The 13,673-nt window shown below is 43.4% G+C and overlaps 1 protein-coding gene across 2 annotated transcripts in view; it reads left to right on the forward strand.

The window, feature by feature from the left end:
• The window catches only part of LOC122554652 (pappalysin-2-like), a 404,730-nt gene that overhangs the window by 154,852 nt on the left and 236,205 nt on the right, over positions 1 to 13,673 (forward strand). For both annotated transcript variants that reach the window (XR_006313051.1, XM_043700014.1), the window contains exon 6: positions 10,444 to 10,565. Coding sequence is in view for 1 of the 2 variants with exons in the window: in XM_043700014.1 (XP_043555949.1) it covers positions 10,444 to 10,565 (122 nt within the window). In the remaining variant the exon portion in view is untranslated. The remainder of the gene's footprint in view (positions 1 to 10,443; positions 10,566 to 13,673) is intronic.

Raw genomic sequence — 13,673 nt, forward strand, 5'->3', positions numbered from 1 at the left:
AACTCCAGTGGAAACAAACCCAGTCTGTCTGATGTATCCTCATACGATAACCCACTCATTCCTGGTGTCAGTTTAGTAAACCTTCACTGGACCACCTCAACTGCATTACATCCTTCATTAGAAGACCCAAACTGCACGCAATATTCGAGATGTGATCTCTCACCAATGCCCCTTCTCTTAACCTGAAACATAATGTCTTTATTTTTATGTTCAATTCCCTCTTATAGTAAAAGGTTACATTTCTTAATTGCATGCTGCAACCACATACTAACTTCTTGTGACTTGTCCTGTAGAACATCTCAATATCTGTAGGTGTTTTCAATTTAAGTATATTTCCTTCCAAAGTGAATAACTTCACATTTTCCACAATTTACTCCATCTGCCAGATTTTGGACCATTCACTTAAACCGTCTAACACTGTTGTGTCCTCTTCATAACGTACTTACCTATCTACCTTTGTGTCATCCACAACTTTGGATACCGCACCTTAGCTTCCCCCAAACTCGATAGAAACTGTAGAAAGCTGAGACTCCAGCACAGATCCCTATAGGGGACTCAACTCTTGCCAATCCAGAAAAAGTCCAATTAAGCAGAAGCTCTGCTTTCTGTCAGCCAGCAAATCCTTCATCCATGCCAGTTAGCCACGACACCATGAACTTGTAATTTATGCAGTAATTGTTTTCTGTGGCACCTTGTCAAATGCTTGTGAAATGGTGACGGGTTTGTATGGAAAGATATCATACACCACATAACATCCAGACATGGGACTACACCTGTTATTCTCATCTAATATTTACATAGTTTTGCAGAACACTGTGTTACACTTCAATAAATGTCACACAAACAGTGCACATTATCCAGTAGTATGTGCAAAAATGTTATCTGTGTCAGAAGAAAATATCTAACTATTGTCTCCAAATTTAACAGATGAGCTAATCAATGTAAAAGCATTAGTTTTATTTTAGCTTCCCTGCAGTATTTTAGTTAACATCTGATTACACTGATGTGATAATGAAAAATGTAAAAATGTTGACTCTCTCATATAGTGTGGCAAGTTGACTTATATTGTGCGAAAGTACAGAAATCTGAGTCTTGGCAAAGTGCGAATACTTGGTGCAGGTGTAGGTGTGTGAAGATTTTGGAGACTGGTTCATGCCAAGTTCATAGCCAAAGTGATGCTCCGGTATTGGGACCCCAGTATGGTTGGGCCTTCCGCATTGACAGAGAAGCAGATTCTCAGAAATGGTGGCATTAACGGGGTGTGTTCCACCAGAAGGCAACTGAATTTATCGTGGCTTTATGTAGGCTCTACAGACTCAGAGCACAGCTAGCCAGAAGTAGGCCAACATCTGTGACTGATTCTTTGGCTCTGGTGTAACGTGAGCTGTGTGAATCTTAAAATACTGTACGAAGACCATATGCGGCTTTCTAAGATCTGAGCGAGATGGATCATATTTAAAACCAGACCCTGTTTGATCATTAGCTTACTGTGCTCTTTCCTCACTGCATCACTCAGGAACCTGTCAGTGAGCTTTCTTGTTCTGTTTTGATTACAAAGACACATTGCCAGTTCAACTCTGCCGAGTAAACATAAGCCTCTGATTGCAGGTGAAGTACGCTTCCATGTAGCTGCCCTTTCCCACATTAAAATGTTCCTTTGTTTTTGAAGGATTTTCTTACCTCCCCCTCCCCCCACCCCTCTCCTACTGTTCTGATGATTCAACATGTGCTGCCAAGTGTGAACTTTTGCACACTACTCTCAGTCTTCACCAGTGTTCACAGAAATAATAGAAACAGGCCCTACGACCCAACAAGTCCACACCAACCCTCCGAAGACCAATTCCCCTACCCTATTACTCTATATTTGCCCCTGACTAATACACCTAACCTACACCTCCCCTGAGCACTTTGAGCAATTTAGCATGGCCAAATCACCTAACCTTTGGATTGTGGGAGGAAACTGGAGCACCTGGAGGAAACCCGCACAGAAGCAGGGAGACCATGCAAACTCCACACAGACAGTTGCCCGAGGCCGGAATCGAACCCGGGTCACTGGCGCTATGCTAACCACTGGACCACCGTGCCACCCTACTGTGCTGTGAAAAATGAGAAGTGGTGTCGCATGAGCATGAAGTGGGCTTAGACCCATTGCCTGAAAGCATTGGCACAAGGTTCTCCACAAAGATGTCCTCATGACAACAAAACGGTGTCAGATTTGGCATTGTCCCTCGGGGGAATCGGATGTCACCGAGGCAAAAGAGAAGCAAGCATGATAATGTTGATGAGTAAGTCAACAGCTGGATACTCTACATAAATGTAGTCCTTTTCTTTTGAGCTTCCACTTATCTGTTTAAGAGCTTACATAGCCCTGGAATGACTGACTCCAATCATTTGCAGTGCATGTCAATCTTTGAGAACGGAAATCAGAAGACAGATGTTAGGATCTCCTTTTACGCAGAACCATAGAATCCCTACAGTGTGGAAGGAGACTATTTGACCCATCAAATCCATACTGACACCCTCCTACCACCCATCCCTCCCCACCACCACCACTGTATACCCATAGCTCTGCACTTCCAATGCACCTAACCTGCACACCTTTAGATTGTGGGAGAAGCCAGAGGAAATCCACCCAGACTTGTGGAGAATGGGCAAACTCCACACAGACAGTCTCTCAAGGCTGTAATTGATCCCAGGTCCCTGGCACTCTGAGATAGCAGTGCTAACCACCATGCCGTCCCGAGAAAAGAAACTTGGTGCCATTCTTAATTGAGGCACTGAGTGCAAAATCAAAGCAGTTATGCTAAATCTTCACAGCATGCTGATTAGCTCTCCGCTTGTGGTAGTGAGTTCAACACTAGACACTGCTCTTTATGAGCGATCTCCCGCAGGTTCAGTGGAGTTTTGAGGATGATACCATGGTGAGGAGCATCAATTCTGTGGGAGGACTTGAGTAACTGGAGTTGATTTGAGTCCATGTAATTCAGAGGAGTTTGGGTAGAGGCATTCAACATCATGCAGGGTTTTGATACAGTAAATAAGGAAGATCTGTTTCCAACAGCAGCAGGACACAGTTTGAGGTTGATGGGCAGAAGAACTAAAGATGATATGAGAAAACATTTAAGCTTATGCAAGGACTTGTGATTTGGAGTGTAAGATTTTATAAGAGAGTTGAATAAGTCCTTGGAAAGGGAAACATTTGCAGAGCTCACGGCCAAGTGCAGAGATGTGGGACTAACTGTACTGCTTTCAAAGAGTGAACACTAAATGGCCTCTGTCTGTGCTGTTAAATGCTTTGATTCTACAAACATCTAGCTCTGGACACGTAGGTAGCGTGTGAGAGAGATCGCTTTTTGAAGTCAGCCAGTCCAATTCTGATTCTCGGACACAAAAGGAAGGCGTAACATGGACCAATTCTATCCCTCCCTCTGGGCACTTCACTGTCGGCATGTGCCTCAGGAGCTAACCTGTTGGGTAAGCAGCATTTAAAAATCCAGCAACACCTTGATTTCTAAACTTCTACCGGACTGAGGATGTCCCCTGTTCTCCACATCCGCTGTCTCAATGGAGGTTGACTGTGTGCTGCTTTGAAAAGCCAAAGCCTCCCTTAGCAAGATCAGAATCTGGGGCGGGGGCAGCTTTAAAGTAATTGGCTGAAGAGCCAGGGGTGAGATGATTAGTAAGAAGGCGAGGGAAAAATTGCTGACTGAAGCGCACAATCTTGCCGTTGGAATCTTTAACATCATGTGTCCATACCAGGACCTGTTATAACCTCCGCCCCCAAAGCAAGATTCAGTAAGTAGCAGGTATTCATGATTTGTCAGAGACTTTGTTAGATGTGACATTAGGTTTCTATTGAATGACTATGCTACATCTAGTTCAAAACTTTGGCTTAAACAGTGCATCACATCTGGAACCGAGCCAGGGTTTCTCTGGAGTTTTCTCTTGTCTTTGGTGGAAAATTGACAGAAACTCCTAAGAAGTGGCAACAACAGCTGAAGACATAGAAATCAGCAGAACTCCCGTGCACATTCTAGTTGCGGATTCCCAGTTCTGTGTTATACTTAGCATCAGGCATCTTCGTGGAAGTTTTGCTACTGAGTTGGATAGGTCCAGTCCCACTCGGGTACAGAGGCCTCCAGAGTCATCCCTTTGACACTGGAGTCCAAGAGGGTGAGGTAGAGGAATTTGCCTCAGCTGTATTCAAGATTGTTAGGTCCTTTTAGCCCTCACTCCTTATACCTAACCATTTGCTATGCCAATGCAATATTCTCCCATGACCTCTCATAGACCTGATGCCAACTCAAGCTCACCTCCACACATCGTGATGACCTCTTGTAGCTCCAATGCCAACTCCTTCAGCCCTTACATGTTCATTCATCCATTATATATTATGTATGGAACAATTGAGCTTTGTAGTAACCATGGCATTTATGCTGTTCCTATAACCATAAAAAGACCGATACAGCATCAGTAACAGAGGCAGCATTATAGCAATTTATGAGCAACAGAGTCCATTTTAAAAGAGAAAAGGTAGAATCTCTATGGTGTAGGAGCAAGCCATTCAGCCCATCAAGTTACGCCACCCCTATTTGTATAACCCTGCATTTCCTGTGGGTAATCCACCTATCCTGCACATCCCTGGACACAATGGGCAATTTAACACGGCCAATCCAGCTAACCTGCAAGTCTTTGGACTTTGGGAGGAAACCACAGCATCCCCACGCAGACACGGAGAGAATGTGCAAACTCCACACAGACAGTCACCTGAGGCTGGAATTGAACAGTTCTGGCACTGTGAGGTAGCAGTGCTAACCAATGAGCCGCCGTTCTCTCTTCTGCCCATTACCTTCAAACTGTCCTCTGGTTTCTGGTCTTGCTACCAGAGGAAAGAGCTTCTCTCTCTCTTTGCCCTATCCAAGCCCCTATATCATCTTGATGAAGTAATCCTTCTGTTTGGCCATTTCAGGTACAGTCGGTTCTGCGATAATGCATGTTTCTTCAACATGAATTGGCTACAATGTGATTGAAGAATTTAGACCATTATTTGTAGAAAGTGAACTTTCCCTACCTGTATTGACTATAACACGATTGTGGTCCCATTGGTTTAAATGGTGCTGTTATTACCTAATTTACTTACAACGCAGGATCTCACAGGAATGGAACTATCGCGTTATTGCCAGAACAGATTACTACACACCATTGACTGGTTAGTTTGAGTAGAATACATTTTTTGTATTTCATTACACTTGATATGATTTAGCAACTTCTCCCCATGTTGTACTGTGATCAGATGTTTATACTAAGTATCACATACCTACCTTAAATGTCTTTTAACCACGGCGTAAACAAAGTGCTGCTTCTGGCCTCAGACAGCATTATGTGGTACTAGCATCTGTTTGTGTCATGTATTGGGTTTGGCCTTAAATGTTTGCTGATGCAGGGAATTATGTCTGTGATCAGTATTTCTACAGCACAGTGCATAAACAAAATATAAAAGCCAAGAATTAATACTACTCTCAAGCTCAACCCTTTAATGCTCCTCTTCCCTGTTCACATCCAATTGCACCTATATAGAGCTTCCATTTGTTTCATTGCTCATCCCTAGTTTTTATTTCTGATCGTTTTAGAAACTGTTTTTGATATTTTACTGTATTTTCTGATCTCAGGTCCTATTGTTCAACTTTACTTCTAATTATAAAACCTTTTGCCTTATCAAAGCATTTACCATATTCTGTACTTGAGCAAAATTGATTTTTTTTAAAAATTGCCTTCTCTCTGGGTGCACACACAATATTTTTCAGTCTGGCCTCATCATTTTGAATGATTAATGTTCCTTCGTAGTGTGGAGACTGTACAATGATAATCACAAGGAGAAGAATTTCATGTGAAATGCATGATTTTAGCCACAAATGTACAGCCACACCACTGCATCGCAATGACACTGATCCAGCTCTGAAATCCCAGAATTTGATTAGCTTTTATAATTGCTTTACTGCTGGACATTAGTAGTGATACATGTACTATCACCTGCTATTGGTTTAATCCATTCACCTTGTCTTTGTCTGACCAAGCTATATTACATTTGATAGTTGCCAACTAGATACTTGTTAAACTTACTTTTGTGATGTTTACCCGATTCTAAACGATCTCACTCTTGCAGAGCCTGAGCTGCATCCTCTGCTTTGTATGTCCTCTTCATTTATGTGTCATTTGCAAAATTTGCCAGTTTTACATTTAGCATGCAGACTCATCATGTAAATGAGAAATGACAGATGTCCTTGCTCTGACTCCTGTAACTTTCCCTGTGTTTAATGTTACATCATTGTCTGGTATGCTTTGTTCCTACCCTTCACTCTCCAGGTTCATACTGTGCTCTCAAGTTGTCAAACGTTTTCTAAAAATGTAAATATGTAACATTCTCAGGAATTCTACAAGTCCCCACCCCACCACACATTTTTAAAAAATATTCAACATCCTTAAAAGAATTGGAAAGTTTGTCAAGTCTGATATTTCCTTCCCAAAAAAACAGACGGGTTCCTTCAATCAGTATTGGTTAGAGACACAAAAACTGCAGATGCTGGAATCCAAAGTAGACAGGCAGGAGGCTGGAAAAACACAGCAAGCCAGGCAGCATCAGGAGGTACAGAAGTCAATGTTTTGGGTGTAACCTTTAGGACTGGGGGTGGGTATGGAGGGAGCTGCAGATAAAGGGGGAGATGGGGGCAGGGTGGTGAAGTGGGCATAGGTGAAGACAGGTAGAGGGTACGACCTGGTTGGTCAATGGGAGGAATAAATCTGGTTGGTGGTTGGGAGGAGTGGAAGGGAGGGGCAGGGGCTGGGAAGGGAGTTGGGGGATGGGGAGGAAGGTTATTTGAAATTTGAGAACTCAATGTTGAGTCCTCCGGGCTGTAGAGTGCCCAGGTGGTTATCTTCCACTGATCATGTTACCAAGTATAGTGACAAAATGTCTGAAAACAAATCTTCCAGCTCAACGAGCTAACTTATGTACTTGTAGCTGTTTGTTCAGGTGAGTTGTAGCAGCCTCATGCCCATTCGATGTCAAATATTCTTTCCTCAATCAGTATTTGTAAAAAGAAAAATTACCATTGGTGAGATCTTGATCTTGTCAAAATGATTGCTACATTGGTCTCCCTAGCAGTCCCTGCCCTTTGTGGTGTGGAGCACTTAGAGATAGATCTGAGAAATACTGTAATAGGAGGTCCCTTTTACATCTACTGCCTTCTGTCATATTGGAGATGCCAGTGTTGAACTGGGGTGTACAAAGTTAAAAATCACACAACACCAGGTTATCGTCCAACAGGTTTAATTGAAAGCTAGGGTGTTTTCAATTAAACCTGTCGGACTATAACCTGGTGTTGTGTGATTTTTAACTTCTGTCATATTGTCAGTTTCACAATTTCATTATTGTTCACAAATTATACCGTAGCTCGTAGCTTTAAGACGTTTTTTTATTCATTCAAAGGATGGGGGCAGTGGTGGCTAGGCCAGCAATAGTTGCCCATTCCTGATTTCCCAGAAGGCAGTTAAGCGTCAATTACATTGCTGTGTCCCTGGAGTCACATGTAGGCCAGACAAGGTAAGGATGACTGTTTCCTTCCCTAATGGATGTTAGTGAACCAGATGGGTTTTTACAACAATCTACAATGGTTTCACTGTCACAATTAGACTCTTAATTCAAGATTTTAAAAATTGAATTCAAATTCCACCATCTGCCATGGCAGGATTCAAACCCAGGGTCCTTAAAAAATTATCTGGGGCTCTGAATTAACAGTCTGATGAAAATAGCACTAGGCCATCACCTTGCCTGTATTTGCTTACAGGGGAAAGTGAGGGCTGCAGATGCTGGAGATTAGAGTTGAGTGTGTGTTGCTGGGAAAGCACAGCAGGTCAGGCAGCACCTAAGGTGCAGGAGAGTTGAGAATATTTGCTTATAGTAGACCTATTGCTTGGTGTGGTGGCAAGAACAGATGGGCAAACTAAAGACATTGGAACCAGCTTTGAATTAAAGGCTCATTATCCCTCAGTCCACACAGGAGGAACTTAAGTTGTCCTTTCATTGGTAGAGGGTGATCCTAGAGCCATTATTTTTTTGGGAATTAGATTGCTACGCTCGATTGACCTCTGCCACTTTTTAAGAGAGCCATTAATGGAATGCTGAACTGCAGTTACAACAGCAAGTGGGCAAGGAAAGAATAAATGCTTGAACATCATTGACTGTTTGATGTGTCACATGATGTGCTTTGTCCAAAGTAGGGCTTGCCTGCGTTGGCAAGAGAAGGGCAATTCGGGAAACATTTCTTGGGAATTATGAACATAGCCTGAGATTTCCACTGGATTGTTAAAGTCACCCAGGATGGCGAGCATCTCCTCATAGGTGGACCAGCACTGAGTAATGGAAGCATGGGGATTGACAGATATACTGGTGTTTTTCTTGGCTACTTCTGGGATATCGGGAGCGGGGGCTTGGGCGTGGATTTACACAGAATTTTCCTTTAGGAGATTCAATAGGTGGGGTTTAATCCGTGACAGGACAGATTGTGGATGATGTGTTGCAAGAGCAGGCTCAGTGAGCCAAATGGTATTATCTCATTCCATATTTCCTTCAATTTTGATGAACAATGATATACTTCAAACATATCGCTTTCAATTTTTCAGGATCGCTGTTGCCAAATATTGATTAAAGGAGAGCTCCACCCAATGAATTGTTCAGTGAGGAACTGAGTGATTGCTTGTAGTTAGGCAGCTGCATAGCTCAGATGAGTTTGGCAAGAGCTTCTGTGGTTGGACTGTGATCAACGTTGGACTTCAGAATGACTGCTGATTGTGCGGAAAGCATCCCCCATTCTTAAATTGTTGTTGCTGCTTGTTTTTTCTTTTGCAAGTTGTTGTTCTCTCACTTGTTCTCCCACTGGCCCTTCCTCGAGAGACAGGGAGTAGCCTCTGCTTCGACCCTCGTCCTGCTCTGGCTGTACCTGCCATGAGATACATGTACATCACCCTTGGGTGCATGCTCGCTGTGACTCAGCTGATTGCCAGCGGAAAGCGAGATGGTCAAATGCTCGAAAGGGCCACAGACGGTTCTGCTCCGGGTCAGGGGGTTGTGGAGGGAGTGTCGACTGTGTGAAACAGCCAGCAGAATGCATTGGGGAGAACGCACCAAGGAATCAAACCCTACTGATTGGGGTGGGTTTCATTAACTGTGGTGATATGTGAGCTGCTTCATTGTTTGTTTATTTCCAGTTGCTGCAGTGTTGCATTTGACAAGTGCATTTCGTCCAATGGTATTACACTGGCAGCTCTCCATACATTTAACAGGGAAAAAAAGGACGTGACCTCACAATGCCCAAAGCATTTTGTAGCCGATGAAATACTTTTGAAGTGCAGTTATTGTTGAAATGCAACACAGCACAGCAAGCCTCCACAGCAGCAGCATGTTAATGATCCAATCACCTTAGTTTTATTGCTTTAAACTTATTGGCCTGGACACTAAGGATATCTCTCTTGCTCTTCATCAAAACAGGGACATAGGCTGTTTTTCTGTTGACCAAAGTGCGCAAGTGGGGTGTTGGTTTAACATTTCATCCAGTCTCCCAAAGTACAGCCCTCCCTTGGTACTGTCTTCCAGATTTGGCCTTTACGTTTATACCCGAGTCCTGGAGTGGAGCTTAAATACATAGCTTCCTGGCTCAGATATGAAAGTGTGACCAATTGATTCACAGCCGCTTGCAGGAAGGACTTCTGGTATCACGATGCGGGAGAACTTGCAAAGGCTTTGTGGATCAATGAGTGAACGTAAACGTGAATGGCTTCTCCTATCTCTATCCATGCTGTGCTTTCTCACCCACTATTCTAAGCAAATGTGCTATCTTTTGAATTGTTCCCAATGAAGATCTTTAAAAAGTTTGGTTTTGGAAATTTGCATTTATGGCTAGAATATTAATTAAATTTCAATTTCTCAATGGACAGATTGTTTCACTTACTCTGATTATGAAGAAACACTTTTTCTTCTATCATAACAAAGGGCACAAAGAGCGATTGATATTTCATATCAATAATCTTTAATGTAAAGTCCCCATAGCCCTACTGGAACATAAGGCCAATCTTTCCCTTTAGAGAGAGACGGGTTGGTGGGGTAACCTCAGTTAATGCAGTAATCAAACCCACACTTTTGATATCAATCTGCGTTGCAACCTAGCCATCCATCCAACTGAGCTTGGACTGAACAGTGACCTTGGACCTTCCTGGTCTCTATTGCTCAGTTGCTCATTGAATGAAGTTGCTGAGCTCAAACATGGGAGAGCTCAAGTTACCTTCTGGCATGCTTTTCCTGTCCAGCGCCACCCTGATCTTACATTCAGGCAGATTAAGAGGACCTTGATATGAAATTCCCTAACATTTATTTTCCTTTCACTTTTCTAGAGAGATGGGAAACCTATGTGGAGACTGTGATGGGGATGGAAGATTCTACCAGTATGCAAGCACTGCTTCTTCACCACGTATCTGTGATGCATCAGGCTACTGGACTCCTGAAGAGGCAGTGGGTAAGGGGCAGTCAAGCCAGACGAAACGAATGCCATTGAAGAGAGAATATTGAAAGTGGAGTTGCAGGTAGACCGGATAGTGAAAAAGGCACATTTGCATTGGTCACTGCATTGAGTATAGGACTTGGGGTGTCACATTGCGGCTGTACTGGACATCGATAAGGCCGCTTTTGGAATATTGTGTTCAATTCTGGTCTCCCTACTGTAGGAAAGATGTTGTGAAACTTAAAAGGGTTCAGAAAAGACTTACAAGGATGTTGCCAGGGCTGGAAGTTTGACCTATAGGGAGAGGCTGCGGGGTGACCTTATAGAGGTTCATAAAATCATGAGGGGCATGGATAGGGTAAATAGACAAGGTGTTTTTCTCAGGGTAGGGGAGTCCAAAACTAGAGGACATAGGTTTAAGGTGAGAGGGGAAAGATTTAAAAGGGGACCTAAGGGGCAAAGTTTTTACGCAGAGGGTGGTGTGTGTATGGAATGAGCTGCCAAACAAAGTGGTGGAGGCTAGAAAAGTCGCAACATTTAGAAGGCATCTTGATGGGTATATGAATAGGAAGGTTTTTGAGGGATATGGGCCAAATGCTGGCAAATGGGATGAGATTAGGTTAGGCTATCAGGTCAGCATGGACAAGTTGGACCAAAGGGTCTGTTTTCCGTGCTGTACAACTCAATGACTATAATAAAATACACTATTTCCTTTTCATCTTACTTTCTGGTTTTTGTTTCGCAGAGGCCTTTGAGAAACTATGAGTACAGTCTATAAATACAAGTCTCTTTTTAATTTTAATTGCCTCTGATGAAGGTGCTGAGTGAATGGAATGGTTAGTTTCTGTGATAGGCTTTTACATTCTCCTTTCTCTTTCATCGACAGCAAAACTGTTCTCATAAGTAAGTAAAAGTTGTAACCAGTGTTCCTTGGCAAGGGTCGGTATAACTCCGTTAGAAAGGCTTGGAGGGCACGAATTTGCTACAACCGAGGAACAAAACCCTGACAAAGCTCTAGTTTCTCTGCAGCTAAAGGGAAAGCTGTTGTTAGAGCAGGTCTGGACTGAGTTAAATGCCAACATGTCAGTAAGTGGGCATTTGAAACATGAGCCTGTTAATTTGTGCTGCCTCGGCATGTGGTAGGGTAACAATGGATGCACTGCCACCCCAGGTATGCTGTATCTGGTCTTCGCCTGTACTGTGATACCTGTGGAGGTGACATACCATACCATGTGTGAAAAGTGCAGTAGTCATTATGTTATCTAAAACACATGGATAGTGGAAAAGAGAGAGCCTGACCTCAGTTGCTGGGGTGTGTGATGGCAGAGAGTTGATGGCTTGCTGGTATTATCACTGAACTATTGATCCAGGAATGTTCTGGAGGGTTTGGGTTCAAATCCTGCTATAGCAGATGGTTAAATTTGAGTTCAATGAAAATCTGGCATTAAGAGTCTCAAAATGACTGTGAATCTGTTGTTGATTGTCAGGAAAAGCCCATTTGGCTCCCTGGTGTTCTTTTAGGAAGGAAACTGCCATCCTTAGCTGGTCTGGCCTACATGTGACTCCAGAACCACAGTGATGTTGTTGACTCCTAACTCCCCTCTGGGTAATAAATGCTGGCCTAGCCAGTGATGCCCACATCCTGTGAATGAATTTTAAAAAAAATGTTAGTACAGGTTTGATAGGTGCCACGAGCAACTTAAACAAATGACAACTGTGTTTATCTAGCAACTTAGGAGTGAGAAAAATGGGGTAACAAAAAAGATATAATGTGGAAGCGCACAAGGAGATGTTATGTTAGATGATCAAAAGCTTGGTCAAAGAAGTAAGTGTTTAGGCAAACTTTTTTTGGATTAGATTCCCGACAGTGTGGAAACAGGCCCTTCGGTCCAACAAGTCCACACCGACTCTCCGCAGAGTAACGCACCCAGACCCATTCCCCGATCCTACATTTACCCCTGACTAATGCACCAAACACTATGGGCAATTTAGCGTTGCCAATTCATCTAACCTGCACATTTTTTGGATTGAGGGAGGAAACCGGAGCACCCGGAGGAAGCCCACGCAGACACGGGGAGAATGTGCAAACTCCACGCAGTTGCCCTGAAGAGAAGAGATGAAAGTGAGTTTCGTTAGGGAATTCCAGGGCTTAGAGTCTAGACAACTCAAAGCACAGCCACCAATTAAAATTGGGTATGTTCAGAGGGCTCAAGGTAGGTGAGCACAGATATCGTAGAGACTTGTGGAGCTGGAGGAGATGACAGCAACTGGGAGAGACCATATTTGAAAACAAGTATGAGAATTTCAGAATTGAGGCATTGCGTCAGGGGAAGCCAATGAGCCCAGAGATGACTGATGGTGTAAGCTAGGGCTCAGCTGAGTTTAGAGAAAGTAGAGTGTTGAAGGAGGACATGAGGCTAGGCTATAGTGCAAAAGAGATAGGTGTGGTTGAGAGTTCTGCAGTTGATGTGCAGAGGCTGGAGCGAATTAATGATGCATGGATCCAACATGGGAAGGGAAAATGTCCCTCCCAGATTTAGCAGGACATGAAGGTTTCCGCAGCAGGTTGATGCTGGAAATTGACAATTTTCCTGTTGGATGAAAATAACAGTGTATGGAGGTGAAGAGTGAGATCAACTGGTTTAGGAACATGAAGCATAATCTGCCAACAGAGATCCTTCCAACAGGCAAGGTCTGCTGAAGATTCGGCAAAAGTTGAGATGGTGAAATTTGTGTTCTGCAGGCATGCACTGTCCTTGTCTGAGAAAGAGAGATTGGCAGGAGAGGAGAGGATAGCTAGGGGAGGAACCAAGGTGAAATGAAAATGACCACCAGTTGCGAAGCTCAGGGTGAGGGAATCTCCCTTTAGCAGTTTCCTTAGTGAGAACTGTATGACTTTATCAGTGTATGTGGGATCTGATGCGTATTATTCTTCTCAGAGTCAGGTTTGACAGAACATTTTAATCTATTCAGTTTAGAGATTACTGTTTGCAGTCTTAACCTGACACAGGCACATCTCCACCCTGACACAATCCCCTCCCCAACCTGACATTCCCCATCTCCACCCTGACACACTCCCCATCCCCACCCTGACACAATCCCCACCCTGACATTCCCCATCTC

Source organism: Chiloscyllium plagiosum, chromosome 11 (assembly GCF_004010195.1).
Source record: "Chiloscyllium plagiosum isolate BGI_BamShark_2017 chromosome 11, ASM401019v2, whole genome shotgun sequence".
In the NCBI taxonomy this organism is placed as follows: Eukaryota; Metazoa; Chordata; class Chondrichthyes; order Orectolobiformes; family Hemiscylliidae; genus Chiloscyllium; species Chiloscyllium plagiosum.